This window comes from Pristiophorus japonicus, chromosome 16 (assembly GCF_044704955.1).
Source record: "Pristiophorus japonicus isolate sPriJap1 chromosome 16, sPriJap1.hap1, whole genome shotgun sequence".
Taxonomy (NCBI): Eukaryota; Metazoa; Chordata; class Chondrichthyes; family Pristiophoridae; genus Pristiophorus; species Pristiophorus japonicus.
This window is the reverse complement of record NC_091992.1, coordinates 136,396,868-136,424,604: the sequence shown is the minus strand read 5'-3', so window position 1 is coordinate 136,424,604 and position 27,737 is coordinate 136,396,868. Positions and strand designations below refer to the sequence as shown.

The 27,737-nt window shown below is 43.0% G+C and overlaps 1 protein-coding gene across 4 annotated transcripts in view; it reads right to left on the bottom strand.

Annotated features, from left to right (window-relative positions):
* Nucleotides 1-27,498, bottom strand: part of LOC139226871 (C-Jun-amino-terminal kinase-interacting protein 4-like) — a 279,135-nt gene extending 251,637 nt beyond the window's left edge. For all 4 annotated transcript variants that reach the window (XM_070857971.1, XM_070857972.1, XM_070857973.1 and 1 more), the window contains exon 1: nucleotides 27,013-27,498. In XM_070857971.1, the coding sequence (XP_070714072.1) occupies nucleotides 27,013-27,309 (297 nt within the window). In that variant the 5' untranslated portion in view covers nucleotides 27,310-27,498. The remainder of the gene's footprint in view (nucleotides 1-27,012) is intronic.
* Nucleotides 27,499-27,737: the final 239 nt, after the last annotated feature.

Genomic DNA, 27,737 nt, shown 5'->3' with positions numbered 1-27,737 from the left:
ATTGTAAAGAGCTGGTATCCGAGCACTGAGCCCTGCGGCACTCCACTAGGCACTGCCTGCCATTCTAAAAAGGACCCGTTTATTCCGACTCTCTGCTTCCGGTCTGCCAACCAGTTCTCTATCCACGTCAGTATATTACCCCCAATACCATGCGCTTTGATTTTGCACACCAATCTCTTGTGCGGGACCTTGTCAAAAGCCTTTTGAAAGTCCAAATACACCACATCCATTGGTTCTCCCTTGTCCACTCTGCCAGTTACATCCTCATAAAATTCCAGAAGATTTGTCAAGCATGATTTCCCTTTCATAAATCCATGCTGACTTGGACCGATCCTGTCACTGCTTTCCAAATGAGCTGCTATTTCATCCTTAATGATTGATTCCAACAATTTCCCCACTACTGATGTCAGGCTAACCGGTCTATAATTACCCATTTTCTCTCTCCCTCCTTTTTTAAAAAGTGATGTTACATTAGCTACCCTCCAGTCCATAGGAACTGATCCAGAGTCGATAGACTGTTGGAAAATGATCACCAATGCATCCACTATTTCTAGGGCCACTTCAAGTACTCTGGGATGCAGACTATCAGGTCCCAGGGATTTATCGGCCTTCAATCCCATCAATTTCCCAAACACAATTTCCTGCCTATTAAAAGGATATCCTTCAGTTCCCCCTCACTAAACCCACTGTCCCCTAGTACATTCGGAAGGTTATTTGTGTCTTTCTTCGTGAAGACAGAACCGAAGTATTTGTTCAATTGGTCTGCCATTTCTTTGTTCCCCATTATAAATTCACCTGAATCCAACTGCAAGGGACCTACGTTTGTCTTCACTAATCTTTTTCTCTTCACATATTTATAGAAGCTTTTGCAGTCAGTTTTTATGTTCCCTGCAAGCTTCCTCTCGTACTTTATTTCCCCCTCTTAATTAAAACCTTAGTCCTCCTCTGTTGAATTCTAAATTTTTCCCAGTCCTCAGGTTTGTTGCTTTTTCTAGCCAATTTATTTGCCTCATTCTTGGTTTTAACACTATCCCTAATTTCCCTTGTTAGCCACAGTTGAGCCACCTTCCCAGTTTTATTTTTACTCCAGACAGGGATGTACAATTGTTGAAGTTCATCCATGTGATCTTTAAATGTTTGCCATTGCTTATCCACCGTCAACCCTTTAAGTATCATTTGCCAGTCTATTCTAGCCAATTCACGCCTCATGCCGTCGAAGTTACCTTTCCTTAAGTTCAGGACCCTCGTCTCTGAATTAACTGTCACTCTCCATCTTAAGAATTCTACCATATTATGGTCACTCTTCCCCAAGGGGCCGCGCACAAGATTGCTAATTAGTTCTTTCTCAGTACACATCACCCAGTCTAGGATGGCCAGCTCTCTAGTTGGTTCCTCGACATATTGGTCTAGAAAACCATCCCTAATACACTCCTGGAAATCCTCCTCCACCCAATCAATATGTAGATTAAAGTCACCCATGATAACTGCTGTACCTTTATTGCATGCATCCCTAATTTCTTGTTTGATGCTGTCCCCAACCTCACTACTACTGTTTGGTGGTCTGTACACAACTCCCACTAGCGTTTTCTGCCCTTTGGTATTCCGCAGCTCCACCCATACCGATTCCACATCATCCAAGCTAATGTCCTTCCTTACTATTGCGTTAATTTCCTCTTTAACCAGCAACGCCACCCCGCCTCCTTTTCCTCTCTGCCTATCTTTCCTGAATGTTGAAGGTTGGCAATGGAGGAATTTGGAAGGAGGGCAAGGATCCTCAGCATTTCACTGGAGCACAGGGAACTCGTGAAGCTTTTCAAGGATGAAGATGGCGAGTGTACAGGGCTGTATGTGTGAGGACCAATGCAAAAGCATACTAAACGAGTTGTAATTTATGGAGAGTGAAGGCTGAGAAGCCAACGATAGAAATTGTTCCATTCCACAAGCTACAAGTCACCCAGAATGCCAGAGTCAACATTCTCACTTGCACTAAGGTTTGAACACCCATTACTTTTCAAGCCTCAGTTGTTTCCTATGCCCTAAACTAACTTCAAGATTCTTGTCTTCACCTTGAAATCACTCCAGTCCCTCACCCTTTCGATCCATGCATTCTCCTCCAGCCGTATGTCCGTGACGACTCTTCTATTTCTCCTTCCCTGCTCCGCCATAGCATCCACTATGCAACTGCCTTCTGGAACTAATTTTCTCAGCTTTGTCGCCTCCCTCTCCATTTTCAAAAGCCTCAAGACCCATCCCCCTCCCTTTCTCTCTCCTGCTCAGTGTCTTCGGCCCTATCAAGAGCTGTGGTTTCTGTTGCTGTGGGAGAAATGTAAGCAGTTATTGACAAGTTGAGCCTCGAGATCAGGGTATGGATCAGAGTCTTGGTAGCAAAGAAGCTGGGATCAGAAGTATCATCATTCCCTCTCCATTTCCCTAGTTTTCCCATTTACTCTTTTTCAACTTTGATTGTCTTCTACACTCTGCGGTCTGCCTCTTCATTTGGTTTCTCAAATACAAATATGCTCCCACATGACTCAGTTGGCCAAGGCAACATGCAACGGAGCTAAAAACACAACACACTCAGCCGGTTAGAAAGCATTTGTGGAGAACTGAGGAGTGTTAATCCTTCGTTAAAACTGAAGGATATTACAGATGAATATTCCGGAGCATAAAACTGACCCCAGTGAAGGCATATTACGCACACTAAAACACAGACCAATATGCAAATTTACCAGACCACACTGGCCACATAGACAAGACAGTAACTGGTCTGTGCAAATCTTCAAAGATTCTATAGCCCTTTATCACAAAGTGTACGTACTTCCCTTTGCAATCAGGACAGAGTGAACTACTTCTAAAGAAGTCGTCTTATGATCATGCTGCAAATTTTGCTTCTGGAAATTTAGAAGCATCCTTGGTTATGATCAGTTTTAGCAAACAAAACCACCTCAGATTTCAAGTATGCATCATATGATGAAGTGGATGATATTCATACGATGTCTCTTCACTGATCACTTCAACCATGTCAGGGCAGCTGGGTTTAATCACAATATAATTTAGCACCCAAAAAACTGAACAGATTACACTGAAATAAACAAAATTCAAAGATTCTCTTCCGATAACTGGAAACAGCTGGTATCCTCAGTCAAATCACTTCTCTAATTGTGTTTAATCAAAGATCAACACAACAGAGCTATACAACATACTTCCTTACCAAGCTTATTAAAAAGTGATGGACAGTACAAACTCATTGTCTAAAGTGTGCACAAATAGTTTTATTTAGGATCATCTAATTCCCCTCTTATATGCCACTGATCAGTCAGCAGCTTCTAAACCACTCCCAGACATGTGTCAGAGCCCAGTGTTTACATTAGAAATTGCATTTTCCTGAAATGTTGTCACTTAACTGAACTTATGACTTCAGCCACTTTGCCATGGGAAGTTCCAAACAGAAACAGTTCATTTTAAGGGGCAGTAGACTGGCACGCATGAATACAGGTTTTGAAGCCTACATTCCTAGTAGCTAAATCAAAATAGCACCTCAAAGGATCTTTTGCTATTAGCTCAGACCTGCTTTTCTCATATTTACTAATGGTTATAATGAATATTCCCAAGGTTAAATGACAGAAACCTCAAGCTGAGGCATAAAGTGTAGCAGAGTGTTTTAATCAACAGAAGGTCCTCTACTGTAACATAAAGCACAATGGGATACTAATGACTCAAACTGAAATCAGCTTTTACGTGCAATATAAATGGAAATGCTGGAAATACTCAGCAGGTCAAGCAGCATCTGAGGAACAGAGTTAACGTTTCAGTTCCATGACCTTTCATCATGTCCATTTGGTTAATTCCAGTTGCTTCCAAATTAGTTACATTTATAGAATTAATCTCGACTTAACTCTGAAATCAACTGCTGCGTACTGCCACTTTTACACTCTAGTTTTGGACAGCAGCGCTGTATCAGCCTCCTCGCGCCACTCTTCCCAATCATCATCTCTTAGGCAGTCCCTCGGAGTCGAGAATGACTTGCTTCCACACTGAAATGAGTTCTCAGGTGACTGATGAGTCCAATGCGGGATCTACAGTCTCTGTCACAGGTGGGGCAGACGGTGCTTGGAGGGACGGGTGGGTGGGGTGCTTGGGTTGTCGTGCGCTCCTTCCGCTGTTTGCACTTGGCTTCCACGTGCTCCCGGCAAAGAGACTCAAGGTATTTGGCGCCTTCCCAGATGCTTCTCTTCCATTTTGAGCGGTCTTGGGCCAGGGATTCCCAGGTGTCGGTGGGGATGTTGCACTTTTTCAACAACGCTTTGAGGCTGTCCTTGAAGCGTTTCCTCTGCCCACCTGGGGCTCGCTTGCCGTGTCGGAGCTCTGAGTAGAGCGCTTGTTTTGGGAGTCTCATATCGGGCATGCGGACAATGTGGCCCGTCCATTGGAGCTGATCGAGCGTGGTCAATGCTTCGATGCTGGGGATGTTGGCGTGAGCGAGTGTGCCTATCCTGTCAATGGATTTGCAGGATCTTGTGGTGGCAGCGTTGATGGTACTTCTCCAGTGCCAGTCTTCCCAATATCACACTCTCTCCAAGATACACAAATCAATTTTCTGTGCACGTGTACAGTATAATTACCGGTTTCGATTTCAGCCTGACCCTTTTCACTGGTAGTTTTATCTTTAAAAAGACCTTTGCCTGAATTAATTGCTGCCTTATTCCTGTAGAATTTTTAAAAAATGCACCACCTTCCCCATCTGGAAACTTAAAATAAAATTTCTTGGAACAGACCCTGTACAAAATAACATTTTTCAGTATGTTTATTTGAATGTCTTGTTTACCGACAAGCTCATGATGAGAAGTGATGTTACATTTATCAGAAGAGCAAGCGTGTATTCAAAATGCCTGGGACGCTGCTTTCTTTGGCCAGTGCAGGTCTCTCATCCTGGTTGAAGACGACAAAAAAAAAATCACAAGGAAAAGTGATGGCTGATACCATTTATTTATTTTTAAACAAACTGGCAACACGTTCCGACCAATGTCCTGGCATCAAATAACTAAAATCAGCACCACACATGTAGCTGCCAAGAAACAGAGATCATATATGTGGCAACAGCCTCTGCTGTCACCAGAACAAGGTAGGAGGCCATGTTATATTCTGTCGTTGAGAATATTCAAGACAGATCGATAGATTTTTTGATATTAAGGATATCAAGGGATATGGGGACAGTATAAGCAAGTGAAGTTGAGACGAAGATCAACCATGATCTTATTGAATGGCGGAACAGGCTCGAGGGGCCAAATGGCCTACTCCTGCTCCTATTTCTTATGTTCCACAGATGCTGACAGCTCTCCAATACCTTGCTCAATCAACCATCTTCACGTCAACTTAGACAGCAGGCTAGTTAAATGCTGGGTTGAGGGAGAAGTAGGAAAAAATCCAAACTCAAACCTCACACACACACTTTACTTGGGTTGTAACCTGGAATTCGTCAGATGTTGCAAAAGCTACCAATATTACAAAACAATGTTGAATATCAAACTGCATGACCTCAAAAGGGAAATATTGTAAGCCAAGCAACAACTTTTAATTATAAAGTGCTTTTATTGTAAAAGAAACAGAGGTGTAAGGGTAAAAAAAAAGACGCCAAGCCAAAGTAGGAGATACCATTCATGACTGGATGTGGCAGGATTCCAGAGCTTTGATCTGATCCATTGGTTGTGGACATGCTTAGCTCTGTCTATAGCACGCTGCTTGCACTGTTTAGCATGCATGTCATCCTGTGTTACCACTTAATCAGGTTGGCACCTCATTTTCAGGTAAGTCTGATGCTGCTCCTGGCATGCTTTTCTACACCAGTGTTGTGGCAAGTCAGCAATTTTTATTGGACAGGTGTGGCTACCATTTTAGCCACAGGCACTATTAGGCAAAATGCCTTACACACAATACAGGTAAATGTACCCCACGAGTATACTTACTTAACAATATCTACCACAATTCAGTGTCAACCTTTGCAGTCTTTCCCTTTCACCAAAGTTTTTAACTCTGGCATGAATTTATCAGATACGCTGCATCTTATTGCAGCTTCTCGATTTTTGTCCACTAGCAAGTGGTACTTTGACTTCATCAGAACAATAGCTGAGAATGTTGACACACACGAGATGCATCAGACCTGCCCTGCTCCTCACCCAGAACATGATTGGATGCTGCCGAGCTGCTCATTATTGGTGCGATTGCTTTCTTCTGTTGGCCTGGAACGGTTATTCCCATTGGTTGAGCTGATCACAATGAGCGCTCACCTCTCCATGCAATGTTGCTGGTGTTTCCATGGTGCTGAAGTCCAACATTTTCAGCCATGTCATACACCATTTTAGCAGATAAAAACACAACGATCAAAAAACACTCACACTCTACCTTTTGTCTTACCATTTCACCAACAAAAACACAAAGATAAAGTTCATATGCCTTCGCCCTGCGAATGAGCATTAAGATCATATGCCCTCCCCCCCCCCCGCGGAAAAGAATGGGCGCCTCCTCTCTCTCCTCCTCCTCCTCCTCCTCCCCCCCGCAGGAAAGAATGGGCGCCTCCTCTCCCCTCCCCCCCCGCGGGCAGAACGGGCGCCTTCCCCCCCCGCAGGAAAGAACGGGCGCCTCAGGCTGACTGCAGAATTCTCCGTGCCTGAAGCACTTTCACACAGGTAGGAAGATGGTTTATTTAATCTTTTCTTTGCTTATAAATGTTTATTCAGGTTGGATTTATTTGTGTAAGTATAAATAAGGATTTATTGTAGAATTTAATGACTTCCCTTCCCCCCCCCCCTCGTTCTGGACGCCTAATTTGTAACCTGCGCCTGATTTTTTAGTGTAGAACAGGTTTTTTCAGTTCTACAAAAATCTTCACTTGCTCCATTCTACTTTAGTTTGGAGTACGTTTTCACTGTGGAAACTTTCAAATCAGGCGTCAGTGGCCGGACACGCCCCCTTTTGAAGAAAAAATTCTGCTCCAAAGTAGAACTGTTCTACCTGACTAGAACTGCAGAAAAAAAAATGTGGAGAATTGCGATTTCTAAGATAGTCCGTTCTCCACCAGTTGCTCCTAAAAATCAGGCGCAAATCATGTGGAAACTTGGGCCCTATATTTCCATTCCTCAGCATGAATATCCTCGCATTACTCGGCACAAAAAATCTCCTGAAAACATTAAAACATTTTTTAGAACTGATTAGGGATATTTATGTGCTACAATTGGATGTTTTAAACACTTCCAAGAGGTTTACTGAAAACAGTGGTGTTCAAAAGAGGGAAATAAAGTTTTTCCAATGGGAAAATTGCAATCAAATGTTTGATTAAAACCAAAGTTGTATCCTGGATATAATTTTTTTTAAAGCACTTAAGTATTTGAAGACCTGTCCGTTTGGCAATACAGTTTAATCTGAGGTGCCAAAGTTTTTCCTACATGAGCCTATATTCTCAGGCAGAATTTAAGTTAGATGCTCCAGTGCTTATCCTAACATATTTGCTTTTCCAGTCATCAGATTTATATCCAACAATGACTCAAGTTATTAGTCAGCCAAATAGATAAGTCAGCTGCCGAGTTCCTGCACTGTTCCTCCTTGTCTTGTTTACTCTTAATAGTAACACGAAGGGACAACACCCAATTCGACTGTTGCAAGGAGGTGAGGTAATGACTATACCATTAACTATTCCCATAATACCACAAGCAACTTTCTGGATACAAGAGCTGTAGAATATATATATATATTTTTTTTAAAAGTTCAGCAAAACTACAAATACAGCTGCACTTTTACAAAAAGGTTACTCTACTTTACACAAACACACACACACACACACACACACACACAAATATAAAACTGACAGAAAATCAAACTTAACTCAATGGGTCTGATCAGACATCCTGGCACTTGGCACAGGCCACATTCAACAAATATTTTTGGGCACATTGGAGTAGAAATCAGTTTGCGTTTTGCCTGATTATTGGGTGTAAAATTAGTACAATATACACCAATTTCTGGGCATGGCGTCCTGCACCTAATCTGTACTGCAGCAGATTAAATCCCATTTGTACAGAAACATTGGTCCACTTTTTGGCATACCTGGTGGCTGCCTGAAATCAGCATTAGATCAATATAAACATGCAAAGGGTGCTCTGCTTGTTTCAAGAACCTTCTGCAAAAAACTAGGTGGAGTAAGTGCCATACAAGCTGCAACTAGTTTTGCCAGTTCTACAGCGACCTAACCCAAGAAATGATAAGGAATACTTTTTGTTTACTTCCCCTTCTGAGCAGCAGGAAAGCTCATCGCAGATCCACAGCACTACCATGGGCCCCTGCTGACCCGAACTCAGCCTTCCTGCATCTCAGCCCTCCGTGTATTGGAGCTTGCAATGTAAAATCAGGCAGTGCAGCTCCCTGCATAGCAATAAATGTCACGATATTTTAAAAGGGTATACATTGTCTTGAATTTTTGAAATTAAGTTTCAGAAGTTTATACAGATGCATTTTTGCAAAGTCAGTGTGTATTTACAGGAGGGCATATTAAGTTTGTTGTGGCTAGGCATGCATTTGAGGGGTCAGGTGGGGGAGGAACATATTTACCAGTCAAGACCACAATTTTCAAAATTTAAGCACATTTGACATTAGTATTTTACGTTAGTTTTACATTGCAAATAAATTAACAACTTCTCATCCATTTCTGTGTGTTTAATAGTGTACTTAATTTAAAATGTAAACACTGTTTCCAACAGACAAAATACTGAACTGAATTAGTTCTGGTGTTGTTTTATTCAAACCCCCGTCACCAAATGCCGCAGCCAGAGTTCGCACCAATTCCTCACACAGCAAGTTGATGATTACAGGGGCAACCTGAATCAGAAACACCAAGTTGAAGTCAGGTGATTCCCTCAGAGGAGGGGGGAGAACAATGAGTCATACTTACTTCCCATTCCCACCCTGCTATAAAAAAATCAAAATACCTTGTATTTTCTTCCATTCATCTTACTTTCTACATTTGTTTCAGCCAGGCTGCTAAGCTTTGTATCGACAGGCAGTGAAGTGGAATCCTGGCAGATCAGTGACACGGATGACAACACTGCCTTCTCTTGATTGTGAAGGAAAGAAGACAGTAATGTGCTAAAGTTGTCTGCCTGGATACCAAGTAGACAAATTGAAACGAAGAACTCAATGTCTACTCACAACAACTGTTTCTACCATGCCTGAAACAATGAAGAAGTTATCTTCAGGAGAACTCTATCTATAAAATGTGGTGAAAGTCTGCAGTGACTCATTTCACTTCTAGAAATATGGAACAGAAACCGTACCACCACTTTTTAACCTCAATTCCCTACCTTGTTGGTGGAGGGGGGCAAATAGAATGGGGAAGGAAAGAAATGAAATGGAATGAAAATCCTCGCCCGTGTACTAATCTTTTCATTAGAAAAACAATGCAGAAGTCCATTGTGCATCATTAATCACATTTCCAGTAACTTGCAATACTAAAATTGGACATCAGCACAGTACAATAAGGAAACAAGCCTGCACCCCAAGCAAGTATATTTTGATGTTATTAGCTGAGCAGACAGTGGACACTGGCAAGTGAAGGTGAAATGCTGATATACAACAGGCTTTTATGAATGTGAAAGAATTCATAACTGAAGGATTGTGCCGGCTATGATTTGGCATTCTCGGTATCAGGAGCCGCATCAAGTTGTCTTCCAGATAGCAAAGTCTCAGCTCTTTTGTAAAAATAATCTGTGCGGTCAGGGCAATCAGGTCTCACATTTCTACCTGAAAAACACTGGGAACCAAGCATGCACATGAAGTTATTTTCCTCTTTTTCCCTGCCTCTCCATGCAACACATCAAGAACAGAGCACTGATCTGCAACTTTCTCCCAGGTCATGGGCACTCTGGAAAAAAGCAACTTGGAAGTGCACAAGAGCCCTCTCAGTAGGGAAACATCTGGATTATGCACAGTACTTCTATGTATCAGCAAGGCTAGAATTGGGACTTTGTCGCACTATTACTTTATTCTCTAGTGCTTTTGAGAGCACTTACTAATATAAACAACCCGACTTCAGCACGGTCAGAAACAACACAGAACTTGCAGACCATTTTATGAGAAAGATAGAGCAGATTCTGGAGCACAGTAGTCTCAGCACCTGGTGAACAACTTTCCAATGTAAACACATCAGAAAGTCACGGCAAAGCACACGAGTTATATTCTCTATGTATTTCTATCGCCAATGAAACATGAAAGTGCGTATTTAGTACAAATGTTGGGAAAAAAAGTGTTACCCAGCAATTCAGAGAACAAAATTAATTAGCACAATATTTTTCTTGAGCTAACATTTCTGTCTTTCAGGTTTAGTGGATATAAATGGTGATAAGAACATAAGAAATCGGAGTAGGCCATTCGGCCCCTCAAGCCTGCTCTGCCATTCAATATCATGGCTGAACTTCGACCTCAATTCCACTTTCCTGAACTTTCCCCATATCCCTGGATTCCCTTAGTGTTCAAAAAATCTCTCTCTCGCAGGAGATACTCAACAATTCAGCATCCACAGCCTCTGGGTAGAGAATCCCAAAGATTCACAACACTGAGTGAAGAAATTTTGCCTCATCTCAATCCTAAATGGCTGACCCCTTATCCCGAGTCTATGACCCCCTATTTCTAGACTCTCTAACCAGGGAAACAACCTCTCAGCATCTAAGTTGTGCTGATTTGCCAAATTCAATTTGAAGCATATGGTGCATAAATTCAAGGAAATGAGAAAAGCCCAGTCAACCTCACCTATCCTGTTTGTGCCCACCTACAGGACCTGCTAAAATCCAGACGAGAGAAAAAGACCAAAAAAAAGCATTTGCATTTATATAGTGCCTCTCATGACTACAGGACATACGAAAGTGCTTTAGAACCAATTAATTTATTTTTGAAATGCTCACCATTACGCGTCAGCCAATTTGTGCATAACTTCTCCCACAAACAGTAATGAGATAAATGACCAGCTAATGAGTTTTTGTTGGTGTTTATGTTGTCAAGGAACTGGGAGCATTTATGTGCTCTTTAAGCAACACTTTGGTACCATTTACATCCACTTGAGCATACATATGAGGCCTCATATCATGTCAGCCGAAAGATAGCACCTCGGACATTGCAGCACTCCCTCAGTACGGCACTGAAGTGTTAGTCTAGATGATGTGCTCAAGTCCTGGAGTGGGGCTTGAAAATTTGCCCTTGTGTCTCTGAAGCAAGAGTGCCATCACTGAACCCAAATTAATCCCTTCTGCTTATACTTTTAACATATCCATAACGCCGATTAAAGCAGAGACCAAGCACCTCCTCAAATGGAAAAGGAATTTGGAAATATAGTCATCTGGCTATTTCATTACTGGCATAGTCATCATCAAAAGCTGCATTCGAAATAGATAGGCAGTAGGCTGCATGCGCTAACTTCGACCATAAGAGACAATTAGGCCATCGAAAAATAAGAGTTGGGTGGGAGAAGAAATTGAGTAATGCAGAGTTTAAAGTTACGCCTGCTAGTCTTTTTTTTGCTTGGTTTTGTATTTTTGTTCTTCCCAAAGTCTGCCTCCAAGTACTGTTTCCCTGTGTTGAGGGTTCCTTTTAGTTTAGGCCATGGGTGGCAAGTTCCTGTAGTCCAAGTCCCAGTTTAAAATGATTTTGAAAGATGTTCTGCAATTTGAAAGTCACAGTAGAAGAGAGAAAGGTTCGCAGTCTGTCAAGCGCAGTGGTACTATCAATTTACATCAAAATTGATTGAATTAAGCAAAGTGATGTCAGTTAACATTTATTGTATTAATTTGGCATTCATTTCAGATATTCTGCCACACTGTTGCATATTCTTTGAATGTTCTTAATAGCTTAAAGGAGAATTTTTTTCACTCAGATTCCATCGCTCATTACACTTCTTAGTTTTCTCCTCCTGGCTAAGCACACCAAACTGTTCAACACTCATCAAACCAATTCCATATGATTTTAAGAGATTGTAAATTATAATCAGAGCACAAGAGATACAATTTCAGAATTATCCAAGTACATGGGGCTCAAAATTGACCCCTGCAGATTTTTGCCACACTCACTGGAGCTGCACTGAAAAGGGCGCCGAAAAAATGTCCTCCGATTCTGGCCGCTGTGTTGCCTCTCCCGGGGCTTGGCGCAGCATGGCCAGTCGATTCGGGGGCGGAGCTAGGACCCTGCACCAGAAACAGTGCCGGCAGCTCTCCACATGCACATTGGAATGTGCGTGTATGCGCAGTCGCTCCTCACCCCCCAGCATCTCTGTGTGCGTCCCACCCCCATCCCAGGCTGAGACTGGGACGCGACGTTCCGAGTGACTTCAGGATCTCCAAGAGAAACAAATCTCAGTCTGATTGTTGGAATTGAGATTGCTGCCGTCGCCCTAATTACGTTATGTGGAAGAAAGGAGGAGACACGAAATCTGGTTACAGCCCAGCAAACCCTGCTGAAAAAGGAGAATTATCCTCAAACTTATCAGCCCAGGCCTGAGGTTGATCCTGAAGTGAAGATCCCTGGACTTGCTGCATCGCTGGGAGGATTCATTCAGAAGCAATCTCCATTCTGGATCTTCATTTGGTTTGATTGATTGATTGATTGTCACTGGCTGCTGTCAGTGTTTTATAGTAATCTGTAATGTTCCCGGGTTGAAGATGAGCCTGTCCGTGAGGTTTATTCCTGCAGCCAGCCAGCCAGCCTGTGTGTGCTTCGATGTCGACGGGCAGTTCCCTCTGCTCTCCCAATCGTTCCGCACCGATCCCCGGCCAAGTGGCCTCCCGCACCAGCTGGCCCGCTGACTTCCAGGGCCGAGTTTTGATATGAAGGTAGGACTTAGTTTTACTTTTTATTTCTTCTTGAATGTTTTTATGTCTTCTTGAATGCTTACTACTTGTTGTGCTTTGTTTAGTGCTTTACAAGATCCTCTCCGCTTCCCTTCCCTATCTCTGGCCGAATGGCCTCCGATGTACCTACCTGCGCTGATTTCTTAACTCTGCACAAGGGTTTTCACAATCAGCCACATATGCTGGCCTAAGTTAGTTTGGAGTAACTATTAGCTGTCCAAAGTGGCCTAAATGGCCAAAATGTGCGTAGGTGGCTGGTAACGCCCCCTTTTTAAAAAAAATTAAACTAAAAAAATTCTAACTAACTCACTTACACTGCCGCAAATTGAATGTGCAAAATGGGGATTATTAAGGTACTCCAGAAAAATCAATTTGCTCCCAAAAAAATGGAGTAACTCCTGGCCAATTTTGAGCCCATAAATTCTAACATCTTGGTGTACTTATAAAAAAAATAGCTTCACGATGTTGATTTTATTCTTAGCCCAAGTACCGTGTATTTAATTGCATCCTATACACACACACATACACTGAAAGTTGGTAAGAAACTGCAACAACTTTGCCACGTCACAAAAATATCCGTGTGATGCATCAGACTTTGTTTAGGATTTTCGCACTGATTAAAAATTTCTGAGTGGTGCAAATTAAGATTTTCTCAATCAGGGAACATAAATGAGAATTCTGATTCTATCCCTAATCAAGGAAAAACTATGACAAAAGTCAATACATTGTGCCAATTACAATTATTTTCTGGAAAAAAAATAGTTTGTCTCTGGGTAGGGAACAGGAAACAAAAGCAGTCAGGGTTCCTGTCTCCATTACTATCCACTGACCCTGCATGTAGAATCAGAATCAGCACAAGTATTATGCTGCCATCGGCCAAACAGTCCATGAAAACCCACTGCCCCGACTCAAACTTGAAGACCAGAACTTGGGCGAAGCACCAGATCTACTGTATTCATGAGATAGCAGAAACTATTTGAGGCAATTAGTGCCCATTTTGAAATTTGGCACAGGAATTCTAGCAAAAAAAATTGTAACTAGCTGTAGTTCTTTTCATTTAATTTGCCATTAGCAATTGCACAACAAAACCTCCAACTTTAGAATGCTAGCAAAAAATGCATAGCTTCGAGGAAATTATTCTCTTATAAATACTGTTTGTCTACAGTTACCTATTGTGAAGTTTCCTGAGCAAATAACTCATGAAAATTAATCTACTCCAAGAGACCCTGTCGAGAAGAATTCTTATTCAATCCTGATCGAAATGGAAAGTGTTCCTTGGCTAGTCTTTTTCCTTCCACAATATGTCGTACGGCACCATGTATTTTTAATGGCAAGGTATTTTTACATTTCAGTAATGGTTTTAGGAGTTATGGTAGACTGGTTTCCCAACACCATCCTTCCCCACTGACACTTCCACCCACTGCAAACAGATGTGGAAAGGGATAAGTGGGACTCCACTGCCAACAGAACAAGACAAGTTTGCAAGTTTATATTACGAACTCTAGCCAACGGAAAGAGAATCAAGCATTTGCAAGTCAACTGCAATTCTTTAAATGCCGAAGTGCTTCAAGAACATAAACTCTCAACATTTATAAAACTAACATCCCAGTTTACTTGCCCTTGGGTTTAACAAATCATCCCAATGGCAAATGCTATGACCAAATACACAAATCACTAAAAGTAGTGACGCAGGTGAATATGGTCATTAACGAGCATGAGCGTTTATTTCTCGAGGGATAGAATTGAAAAGTAGGGAAGTTATGCTAAACCTGTATTGAACCTTGGTCAGACCACACAGAGTAGAAGATTTACAAGGATGATACTCGAACTGCAAGGGTATACACATCAGGAAAGGATGAACAGGCTGGGTCTCTTCTTTCTTGAAAAGAGAAGGCAGAGGGGTGACCTAATAGAGGCCTTTAAAACTGTGAACGGTTTTGATAGCGTGGATACAGAGAGAGCGTTTCTATTTGTGGGGAAGAGCAAAACTAGAGGCCACCAATATAAGATAAATCACCAAAAAAATCAAATAGGGAATGCAGAAGAGAGTGGTGAGAATGTGGAACTCTCCACCACAGGCAGTAACTGAGGCGAATAATATAGATGCATTTAAGGGGAGGCTAGATAAGTATGAGAGAAGGGAAGAGAGATTTTTGCTGATAGAGTTAAATGAGGAAGGATGGGAGGCGGCTCAAGTGGAGCATAAACACCAGCATGGACTGGATGCCAAACGGCCTGTTTCTGTGCTGTAAACTCTATGCAAGTTCAAAAAACTTGTGTTAATTATCATTAAAAATTGAATGGTCCATGGCACAGGGCACTGCAGATCACATTTGCAGAGGAAAGGAAACAGAGGACTTGAATTTATATAGTCACTTTCACAGACTCAGGACATTTCAAAGTGCTTCAAAGCAACAAAGTACTTTAGAAGTCACTGTTGCAATGTAGGAAACACGGCAGTCAATTTACACACAGCAAGCTCCCACAAACTCCCAATCCTGGCCACCACATTTTAGGAAGGATGTAAAGGCCTTGGAGAGCGTGCAGAAAAGATTTACAAGAATGGTTCCAGGGATGAGGGACTTCAGTGACGTGGATAAACTGGAGAAGCTGGGGTTGTTCTCCTTGGAGCAGAGAAGGTGGAAAGGAGATTTGGTAGCGGTGTTCAAAATCATGAGGGGTCTAGACAGGAGATACAGAGAAACTGTTCCCATTGGTAGAAGGGCCGAGAACCAGAGGACACAGATTAAAGGTAATTGGCAGAAGGACCAAAGGCGACATGAGGAAAAACTTTTTTTTTTACGCAGCGAGTGGTTAGGATCTGGAATGCATTGCCTGAAAGGATGGTGGGGGCAGATTCAATCATGGCTTTCAAAAGGGAATTGGATAAGTACCTGAAGGAAAAAAAAATGAAGGGCTACAGGGAAAGGGCGGGGGAGTGGGACTAGCTGAAGTGCTCTTGCAGAGAGCTGGCATGGTCTCGACAGGCCAAATCACCATTCTATGATTCTATTTTATTATTTAAACAGCAATGTGATAAATGACCAGAGCATCTGTTTCAGGTGTTGATTGAGGGATAAATATTGGCCAGGGCACTGGGGAGAACTCATCTGCTCTTCTTCAAAGTGTGCCATGGGATAGTGAGAACAGATATTGAATGCCTCATCTGAAACACTCCCTCAGTACTGCACTGCAGCATCAGCCAGGATTATGTGCTTTGGAAGAGGGCTTGAACCCATACCTTCTAACTCAGAGGAGAGTGTGCTACCTACCACTGAGCCAAGGCCGACAGCTGAACAGGCTGACAGTTACTTTGGTTGATGGAAATATTTTCAATTTGACAGACAAAAGGACACAATTAGAGAAAACATAAAGGCTACTTTTGCCTTTTTGACATCTACGCAACTATCAATAATTTATCACCCATTTAGCTGATACAAACAAAATCAATTGTATAAACCCCCGTACTCATGGCCCTTCTTCTCCACCTCAAAGAAGTGGAGGGCCCTAGGGCCGTCGTGGTGGGAGTTGGAGGTGTAGAGGGACTGGCGTCTAGTGAAAAGGAGACAGTTAGGGCTAGGAAACTGGAAACTGTTGGTGGTGGAGGGCGTCGGAAGAGTCGGGGATGTAGGTGAGAAGAGGCAAGATTGCACGGAGATTTGAAGCCAAGGATGAGGGTTTTAAGTTAAATGCAACTGGATGAAATGGATGTCTTGTAAAGTAAAACATCAATCCAGCCTTGATTGGATGAACATTCTGCACAGAAACTTTCTAGGATTATGATATTTTTAAACTATTGTCAAACTACAAGTCAACAACAGCAGCAATCTGTATTTATACAGCACTTTTAACATAGTAAAATGTCCCAAGGTGTTTAACAGGAGCGATTATTAAACAAAATCTGACACCTAGTCACGTAATGAGATATTAGGACAGATGTCCAAAAACTTGGTCAAAGAGGTAGGTTTTAAGAAGCATCTTAAAGTAGGAGAGAGAGGCAGAGAGGTTTAGGGAGGGAATTCTAAAAGCTTAGGGCCCAGGCAGCTGAATCAATGGTGCAGCAATTACAATCGGAGATGCGCAAGAGGCCAGAATTGGAGGAGTGCAGAGATCTCGGAGGGTTGTAGGGCTGGAAGAGGTTACAGACATAGGGATAAGTCAGTGGGGGCACCTTAATAGGCCTCAGGATCCTTGTTGGAAACTCTGCATATGAACTTTGGGCAAGGTCAGGATTCAGATCAACTATGATTTTCTCTCACCAAATAATGTCAAAAAGCCTAACGACACTCAATATCCAAGCTCAACTTTGAAGAATGACCACTTGGACAGTGTACCTGAGGGCTACCATCACTCATGGAACCAGACCCAGCACAAGGCGGCCAATAAATCCCCGGGGCCTGATAGTCTGCATCCCAGAGTACTTAAGGAAGTGGCCCTAGAAATAGTGGATGCATTGGTGATCATTTTCCAACAGTCTGTCGACTCTGGATCAGTTTCTATGGACTGGAGGGTAGCTAATGTAACACCACTTTTTAAAAAAGGAGGGAGCGAGAAAATGGATAATTATAGACCGGTTAGCCTGATATCAGTAGTGGGGAAAATGTTGGAATCAATCATTAAAGATGAAATAGCAGCACATTTGGAAAGCAGTGACAGGATCGGTCCAAGTCAGCATGGATTTATGAAAGGGAAATCATGCTTGACAAATCTTCTGGAATTTTGAGGATGTAACTGGCAGAGTGGACAAGGGAGAACCAGTGGATGTGGTGTATTTGGACTTTCAAAAGGCTTTTAACAAGGTGCCACACAAGAGATTGGTGTGCAAAATCAAAGCACATGGTATTGGGGGTAATGTACTGACGTGGATCGAGAACTGGTTGGCAGACAGGAAGCAGAGAGTCGAGATAAACGGGTCCTTTTCAGAATGGCAAGCAGTGACTAGTGGAGTGCCGTAGAGCTCAGTGCTGGGACCTCAGCTCTTTACAATATACATTAACGATTTAGATGAAGGAATTGAGTGTAATATCTCCAAGTTTGCAGATGACACTAAACTGGGTGGCGGTGTGAACTGTGAGGAGGACGCTAAGAGGCTGCAGGGTGACTTGGACAGGTTAGGTGAGTGGTCAAATGCATGGCAGATGCAGTATAATGTGGATAAATGTGAGGTTATCCATTTTGGGGGAAAAAACACAAAGGCAGAATATTATCTGAATGGTGGCAGATTAGGAAAAGGGGAGGTGCAACGAGACCTGGGTGTCATGGTTCATCAGTCATTGAAAGTTGGCATGCAGGTACAGCAGGCGGTAAAGAAGGCAAATGGTATGTTGGCCTTCATAGCTAGGGGATTTGAGTTTAGGAGCAGGGAGGTCTTACTGCAGTTGTACAGGGCCTTGGTGAGGCCTCACCTGGAATAGTGTGTTCAGTTTTGGTCTCCCAATCTGAGAAAGGATGTTCTTGCTATTGAGGGAGTGCAGACTGATTCCAGGGATGGCTGGGCTGACATTTAAGGAGAGACTGGATCAACTGGGCTTGTATTCACTGGAGTTTAGAAGGATGAGAGGGGATCTCATAGAAACATATAAGATTTTGACGGGACTGGACAGGTTAGATGCGGGAAGAATGTTCCTGATGTTGGGGAGATCCAGAACCAGGGGACATAGTCTTAGGATAAGTGGTAGGCCATTTAGGACTGAGATGAAGAGAAACTTCTTCACTCAGAGAGTTGCTAACCTGTGGAATTCCCTGCCGCAGAGAGTTGTTGATGCCAGTTCATTGGATATATTCAAGAGGGAGTTAGATATGGCCCTTACGGCTAAAGAGATCAAGGGGTATGGAGAGAAAACAGGAAAGGGTTGCCAAGGGAATGATCAGCCATGATCTTATTGAATGGCAGTGCAGGCTTGAAGGGCCTACTCCCGCACCTATTTTCTATGTTTCTGTGTTTCAACACCTTCAAGAACGGACAGTTAATGAAACAAAGTTAAAAGGGGGGAAAATGTTAGGGTTCAGCATTACAAATCCCCATTCTTTTGAAGCTTATGCAAATTGGCCATGCATTTGCTCTTATACAGCAGTCTTTACAAACATCAGCACGAGATCACGTGAAAATAACAGTGCTCCAAAATGATCATATGCAGGAATGAATCAGTCTTAAAGATTCAAATATAGGAAATTTCTTGGCTTCATGACTTAATCCAGGATGAGTGCAAACATGGAACAAGTAATAGCAAAATTGCAACTGATGCAATTTCCTACCTTCACCATGTCTTTGCTAAATACTTTGAGATGTATTTGACTTTTTTTTTTAAAAGAATGATGATTAACACAGCTATTTTCAACTACATTGTTGTCATCAGGCATCTGCCAAGACGGCTGGGAAAATCTAGATGGGACAAATACGAGTCAAAACATCAACAATGGGGACTACCAACCCGAAAACTAATACCTTCTTAAAGATGGATTGATTTTAAATATTTTTCAGGTACCTAAAAATGTTAGCAAACTAACAGAGTTGAAAATACAGTGGAATTATGCAGCTTTAAATACATAAGAAATGACTAAAGCACTTAACACTGTACTGTATAATTTACCAGACATCAAAATTATACCCTCATGAAATCTATTCACGAGCCATATTATAGGATAGGATCCTGTTCAGACTAATGAAAACATTTGTTTTCCTTGATCACATTACAAGGTATTAATACTAAGGAAGACTGCAACAACAATAGAAGGTTACTTTATTTTTTGTTTGAAGGCAGAGTGAAAACTAAAATTACTAAAAGCATGTTTCCAATAACTGGTCCAACACTCTTCGCACACAAAAACACGATTCAATATGTAGTTTAATCTACTGCTCGAGGTTGATTATGGATATACTATTTCCTCAAATCTATTCAGAATGCACTATGCTCATATTTATGAAAATATTGAAATGGTCCCAGCCTGCAAGACCATCAGCAGGCCGGGGCCATTGGAGGGAGCAGCGTGCGGCAGCATACCACTGCAGGGAGCAGCGCGTGTTGCTGCAGGAGGGCGACGGCTACGAAGCCAGGTTGCTGATTGCGGTGTGGGCAGGCACAGCAGGAGGGGCGAAGGAGCGGCAAGAGTCCGTAGAGGGAAGTGAGCAGGGCCCAGGAGAAGCACGAGTTCTGGGCCCAGAAGAGCCGAGCACGGGCCAGCCCACACTGCGATATGTGTGCGCGCTCAGTCTGTGCAGCAGAGCTGGTCTCCAGTTAGTCTTTGGTAATCCTTGCCACTGGACCAAGACCTTGTTCGGTCAAGCCCGTGTGGTGGCTGGTGTGCAACGGCCACCACACGTTAAAAAAAATCCACGCACAGGCATCTTCCACCCTTCAGGATGTAGTTCGGGATCCGGAGTATTAGGTCCTTCATTGAAACACCGTGAACTCATCCCTTTTTGGCGTGAGAGCAAGTCATCCTCGCTTCGAGGGACTGCCTATGATGATGATTGAAATGGAAGTTCAATTTGGATGGAATTTTAAAACTAACTCCATAAAAAATGTACTCCAATTTAAAAACAAAAAGTATGTTATTACTTTACACAAAAGAGCTACATCTGCAGTCACCAACACACATGCCAGTTGAAATGTCATTTTACATTGCTTTTACAGCACAAACCAGTCAGTCTTCCATATGAATTAATTCCTCAGTTCTGTAATCATCTTCCAGACACACATTTAGCTTAAACTTCCTTAAAAGTTGCAGTAGACTGAATCTTCTTGTCATTGAATTTATCTCAAGTACAATGCATCTCACTAGGTAGCACCGTCCAGCCTTTTGATCACATCAATTCCAAGATAAATTTAGATTTAACAAAACTGTTCATTATTTTATATTTTACATTTACAAGGGGAGTTAATAGAAGTTGTAATCAGCACTGTAGATACGATTCATGACAAGTTCAAGGGAATTTTAGATCAATGTAAAACTGAGCTTGTTGTCAAAGAAGCCAGTCACATGACTTTAAATTTAACTAGGTTAGATTGCCCAAGAAAGAGATATACTCAGAGATCTAGCCTCTCGGGTGCATGTTAGGTGACAGAGAAAAGCTGTTTTATGGAAGCACCAGACATTTAGCGGGAAATAATAATGTACTGTAATTTTGGGACAAGAGTTTCCATTAATAATTTGAAATTCCTTCAATTGTACCAATTTTATATTTATTCCACTATGTGCAAACTGCATTTTACTTCAATAATGAACATCAGATAAATGAAATCGTAACACAATCTTGCATGTTCAGTGATATATTCATTGGGCTAGTTCAATAAGTTACTAAGAATGGCAATTTACTCCTTTAAAATTGGCTCCTTTTACCGATTTATGATGATAGTTCTACTTTTGGTTTTAATTTGCAATACGTGAAGCATTCATGTGTGGATTTCCCCAATACAACTTCACGCAATTGCTGCAATAGGTTGATGCTATCCACGTCACACATAGGTAGGACATGGATTTGCATCAAATCCCACACGGAGTTAGTTACCAATCCCAGCTGTGATGGATAGCAAATTAGTCAGGCATCACAATCCAGAGGAATCTAAGGCATTGAAGTGGCCGGGAAAGGGATATGGCAAGATGATAAAACTCAGAAAATGTACTAAAAGTCTCCAAAGTTTCCCTCCTATTCTTCCCATCTCAGCAGCAGTGACAGACCACCTAAGTTATTGAATGCATTACAAGATTTACACAAGCAGTGCAAGAATCATGGATCCAGGCCCACTATAAAACCAAGAGTATCTTGTCGCAAAAGCATTAATCCCACATTGTCCATTATATAGATTTTAGGGTACCACAAGGTACTGAATAAAACACGGTACTAAATTCCTCCTTTATGCCAAGTAGTTTTTAGGTACAACCAGTAGTGCCACTTTGAATGTGCCAACTGTTTCCAAGATCACTTTCCTCCAGGGTTGAACCCTCATTTCTCAAGGCATTATACCTGAAAGAGGCAAGTCTTTAATTTTAACGTACCCGATCGCTCCCATCCCTGCTTCCAAAACAAACCACATGGGAAGAAAAAGTAAATTCAGGCTTGGCCAAAACATATAGATCAGGCTGGTGGAAACATGAAGTGTCTGTTGGAGAACCTAATGACTTAAGTTGAGTTTTGGTAACTTACTTTGGCCAATTCATGAGTTTGCTTTAAAACAGAATACAAACGTCAAACCAAGCTTGAAACGCTTAAGCAACTGTTGGGCCAAGACTGCATGATAGAAAGAAAAACTTGGATTTATATAGCGCCTTCCATGACCACCAGACATCTCAAAGCGCTTTACAACCAATGAAGTACTTTGGAAGTGTAGTCACTGTTGTGAAACACGACAGCCAATTTGCACACAAGAAGCTCCCACAGACAGCAATGTGATAATGACCAGATAAGAGGTGATTCTACAATCCGGTGCTCCCACCAGAAAGCATCACTCACAGGAAGCCATCTCAGAAAAATCACAGGTACCAGTCGCTGCTCAACCCCTTCCCCCACGAGAATGTACATGGTCTATTGCTGAAAAGGGGGAATCTTGGACCCATTGAAGATTTTTGCCATTACTTCAACTCTTGCTCTTTTTTATATTACTTTCCATAATAGCCTACAAAGCCCATGAAGGGGACCATAAGCAACGACAGAAGAACAGAGAGATGTCATAAGATTGGGCAGATGGATGTCAGATGAAATTGAATGCAGACAAATGTGATGCAATACACTATCAGGGAACATACTATCTGGTGAAACTTTAAAAAGAAAAAAAAAGAGGAAAGACAAAGGGGTTCTGATTTACAAATCTTCAGAGATGGAAAAACAGACTGATGAAGCTGTTAAAAGAATGGGATGATAGATTTTATAAAGATGGGCAGAGTGAAAAAGCTATGAGGCAATACTAAACCTAAACAAATTATTTGGGTTTAGTATAGAATATTAGACAGTTAGAATATTAAATGGTTAGAATATTGTGTTCAGTTTTAGGTACCCCACTTTCAGAAGGGTGTCAAGTCCATGGAGATGATACACAAGAGACTTACTAAGATAATACTAGGAAGGAGAGGTGCTAATTATGAAAGACCAGAATGGGAAGGTAAAGAAAATCTAATAGCGGTGTTCAAAATGATGAGGGTTTTAATAAGGGAAATATCCACTATTCTTTATGCAGAGAACACATAGAAAGCTTTGCCACAGGGGTGGATGGAGTTATGGGAAGAGCAGGGCAATGGGATTAGTTGGACTCACTCAAGCAAAAGGTCAGCATATACACAAGAGGCAGAATGGCCTGCTCTTGTCCTACAAACGGTGGTTACAGAGTTGGGACTTCAAGATAAATTTAAGATCACAAAAGAATAGGAGAGGTTAAGAGTAAAAAAAAGTTGCTGTTTAAATAAATGGTGGAAATCAAATCCACGATGCTTTTAGAATGGAAACTGATACTGTACAAGGAAAAAAATAAAACGGAACGTAGAATGGACAGGGGAAATGACTAAACAATAGCTCCGAGAGCCAGCGCAGACACAATGAACCAATTGGCATCCTCCTGTACTTCGATTCTATTCTACTCAAACCAACTTTATGTTACATGAACAACTGGAGGAAAATAACTTGTATTTATCTAGCTCCTTCAACATAGAACAACATCTCAAGGCACTTCACAAATGCAGACAAAGATGGACTCAGACAAAGGAGATATTAGGAGGTGATCAAAAGCTTCTTCAAAGAGGTAGGTTTTAAAGAGAAGATGGTGGAGAGGGAGATGGCCTCGAGAGGTAATTCTAGAGCGTGTGGCGTAGACGGCTGAAGTCCCGGCAAAGATACCTAAAGAATTTTACCCAACTGTGGGAGCAAAGAAGACTTAGCAAAAATTGTTGTGCGATGCCAGTGGCCTGTTCACCAATAGCCTGCGGCATCCACCTTAATCCAAAGATCAGCAAATAAATCTGCACTTGAATTTATGTATACAAGGATTAGAGATCTAGATGATATATGTATGGCAAGTGTTGCATATAATGAAGTACTGTATGGAATGTCGCTGCTGGTATTCAATGTAGGCTTTTTGGATGATAAAGTGCACAGTCAGATGTGGGGATGTTCGCTGATGACTGCATAGTGTTCAGTGCCATTCGCAACTCCTCAGATAATGAAGCAGTCCGTGCCCGCATGCAGCAAGACCTGGACAACATTCAGGCTTGGGCTAAGTGGCAAGTAACATTCGCACCACAAAAGTGCCATGCAATGACTATCTCCAACAAGCGAGAGTCTAACCATTGCCCCTTGACGGCATTACCATCACCGAATTTCCCACCATCAACATCCTGGTGGTCACCATTGACCAGAAACTTAACTGGACCAGCCACATAAATACTGTGGCAACAAGAGCATGTCAGAAGCTGGGTATTCTGTGGCGAGTGTCTCAATTCCTGACTCCCTAAAGCCTTTCCGCCATCTACAAGGCACAAGTCAGGTGTGTGATGGAATACTCTTCACTTGCCTGGATGAGTCCAGCTCCAGCAACACACAAGCTCGAGACCATCCAGAACAAACAGCTCGCTTGATTGGCAGCCCATCCACCACCTTAAACATTCACTCCCTCCACCACCGGTGCACCGTGGTTGCAGTGTGTACCATCTACAAGATGCACTGTAGCAACTCACCAAGGCTTCTTCTGCAGCACCTCTCAAACCCGCGACCTCTACCACCAAGAATGACAAGGGCAGCAGGCGCATGGGAACACCATCACCTGCAAGTTCCCCTCCAAGCCATCCTGATTTGGAAGTATATCGCTGCTCCTTCATCGTCGCTGGGTCAAAATCGTGGAACTCCCTCCCTAACAGCACTGTGGGAGCACCTTCAGCACACGGACTGCAGCAGTTCAAGGCGGCAGCTTGCCACCACCTTTTCAAGAGGCAATTAGGGATGGGCAACAAATGCCAGCAACGCCACATCCCAGGAACAAATGAAAAAAATCTGTTACCGTGATTATCACCTTGTATTAAATTAACAGGTCAGCTACATTTCACAGTATTGAAGGTTGACACTTGCATGGAACATCGTCCAGTAGTGCAAAGCTCCCCAATTATGAGTTTATCTAGGAAGTGGCTCAACGACACAGACCAAGATGATGCCAAGTTAGATCTCCAGTTCATGCTGAATTAGCGCTCGGCCAAAGCAGCAGCAGGAGCTTAACAATTGACCTGAGAAATTGACCTGAGGTTTCCCACAAACTGTTGCACCATTACTCCAGCTGGAGGTGAAAGGAGGACAGAGTTCGGTCCCTCTACAATGCCCTGTCACCTCACCATCAAATATTCTACAAACACTCAGTGTCAACGTACGCACAGCATTCTGGCCTCTGATGAAGGTTTGAGCATAATGTTTAGGCCAACACTCCAGTGCGATACTGAGGGAGTGCTGCAAAATCAGAAGTGCCGTCTTTCAGAAAGATGTTAAACCGAGGCCCCACCTGCTCTCAGATGGATGTAAAAGATGCCACGGCACGATTCAAAAAAGTGTAGGGGATTTCTCGCCAGTGTCCTAACCAATATTTATCCCTCAACCAACATCACAAACAGATTATTTGATTATCACATTGCTGTTTGTGGGACCATGCAGTCAGCAAATTGGCTGCCCCATTTCCTACATTGCAACAGTGACTACACACACTTCATTGTCTGCAATGTGCTTTGAGATGTCCTGAGATTGTAAAAGGAGCCATATAAATCCAAGTTCTTTCCTTCTACTGAGTAGCAACTTGGATACTGTACTAAGGGGTAAATAACACTTGTAAAACCATAATTCAAAACACAGTCAACAGCTTCGAGAGAGAGAAGGGGGAGGTGATGGGGAACACTGGTAAAGAAACAAACATTAAGATGCACATGCCTTTGGACTGTACTGACCAACGGCAAGATGTGGAATTCTCTCCTGTCTAAGAAGCCGGTTACAATAATCCACTACTGGAAGGCAAGAGGATTTAACAAGCACTGAAGATGCAGATGATGATGTCATACTACAACCTGGGCTTTCATTCACTATATCCATATAATCGTACACATGCCTGCCATGGCACTGTCTGCTCAGCATCTAAAGCCTACTATACATCACCACTAGAAGACTCTGAACACCAATAAATCATTACTTAATTTGGTGCCCCAAACAGCCCCTGATTCTGAAATACACCACGAAAACAACAGCAAGCAAATAGTTTATGAAAATACAGCAGTTGTCAGCGTGGTTTAATTATATAATTTTTGTCATTAAAAAGGCTGCACTTCCAAACCCTGCATCGCATCCAATGCAATACCTACAAAATAAGGATAATTATACTGTGTCCACTTTGTTTCACTGTGCTCTCTAATATACGTTTCAGATAGATTATTAATTTTAGGAAGTCGTCCCAAAACCTTTTATCTGGAATAAAACTAAATAGAGGCCATTCGTCTCCCAAGATCTGAACTAAGGGAAAAAGGGAGTTCCCATTTTAACAGCTTAACTAGTTGCCGGTGAACTATGCAGTAGTTTGTTTTGGTGGGAGGCGGGTGAAGAAGGTTCTACGACAAATGAGGTATTAAAAGGTTGTTCATTTTATTGTTAATTCTGGTCGAGTAGGAGCTCATGACTAAGATTTTGCTTTCAGCCCACATCCCGTGTTGAGCTTATTCATGCAGATGACATGTAGGAAAACACCGTGCCAGCACATCCCAGGAGAGTGCAAAGAGAAACACAATATCCAAGCAAGTCAGTGTCTGCACAGCCCCCCTGCACTGCCTCCCAGAATAAATAACCTCTTATTAAAGAAAGAAATCACAAGTTGCGCTGTTTTGAACATTGGGGCCCGTTAGCTTGTCATCAGCTGCAACTCAACGTGTTGGCCAGCTGTGAGTGACAGCGCGGTGGATCAATCACCGTGCAGAAAGCGAGCTGGGCGGGCCATGGCCTGACGCAGCCGTCCAATCAGGGGAGGCGACGGGCGGGGCTTGGAGCAGAGGTTAGATTGAGAGGTCTGAGCGGGAGCCGTGTTGATTGAAGGAGCGGGGCCCTGTCTTCCCCCCGCCCGCCCCGGGCTGGAGTAAGCGGCAGCAGCCGGCAAGGCCGGGGGTGGGTGGGGGTGGTAACCGGGACACTCACCTCCTCGGCGTGCTTGCGCAGGGCTTTCTCCCGCTCATACTGGGTGATGAGCTGCTCGTTGTCCTCCTTCAGCAGCTCCAGCTCCACGTCTTGCTCCTGGTTCTCGGCGAACACCGCGTCCAGGTTCTCCAGCACGCCCACCACCAGCGGCATCAGCTCCTTCACCACGTCCTCGTCGTACTTGCGGATCATCCGCTCGAACTCGCGGTAAATGCTGGCCGCCAGGCCCGACACCCGCTCCGACATCACGTTGGTGTTGGAGTCGTCCTGGTAAACCACCCCGTCGTACAGCTCCATTGTTGTTTTTTTATTGTTTAAAAAAAGTGTATTTAATGCGAGATACAATTAATAATTTAACACCGATGAAAAGTGTGTGAGGGAAACGAGGGGGAAAATATTTCTCCTCAGCTTCAGGTGCTGCCGTCGCCTCCCTGCCGCGCCGCGCTCGAGCTCCCTGTTGACGCCGCTCGAGGCTCGAAGCCACTGGCGCGTCCCCGCGCTCCCAGCCACGCCCCCAGAGCGCCGCGCGCTTCCAGCCCCGCCCCCCCCCCCCCCCCCTCGTGCGCGCTTCCAGCCCCGCCCCCCCGCGCTCCTGCACAAAAACATAGAGCGCTCCCACACGTCACGTGCCGCGCACAGGCGGGCTGGGTAATTGCTGTCCTCCCGGGGCTGGTTGCTGGGGACTTTATTTACACCCCTTGCCACTTGCTTTTTTTTTTCTTCCC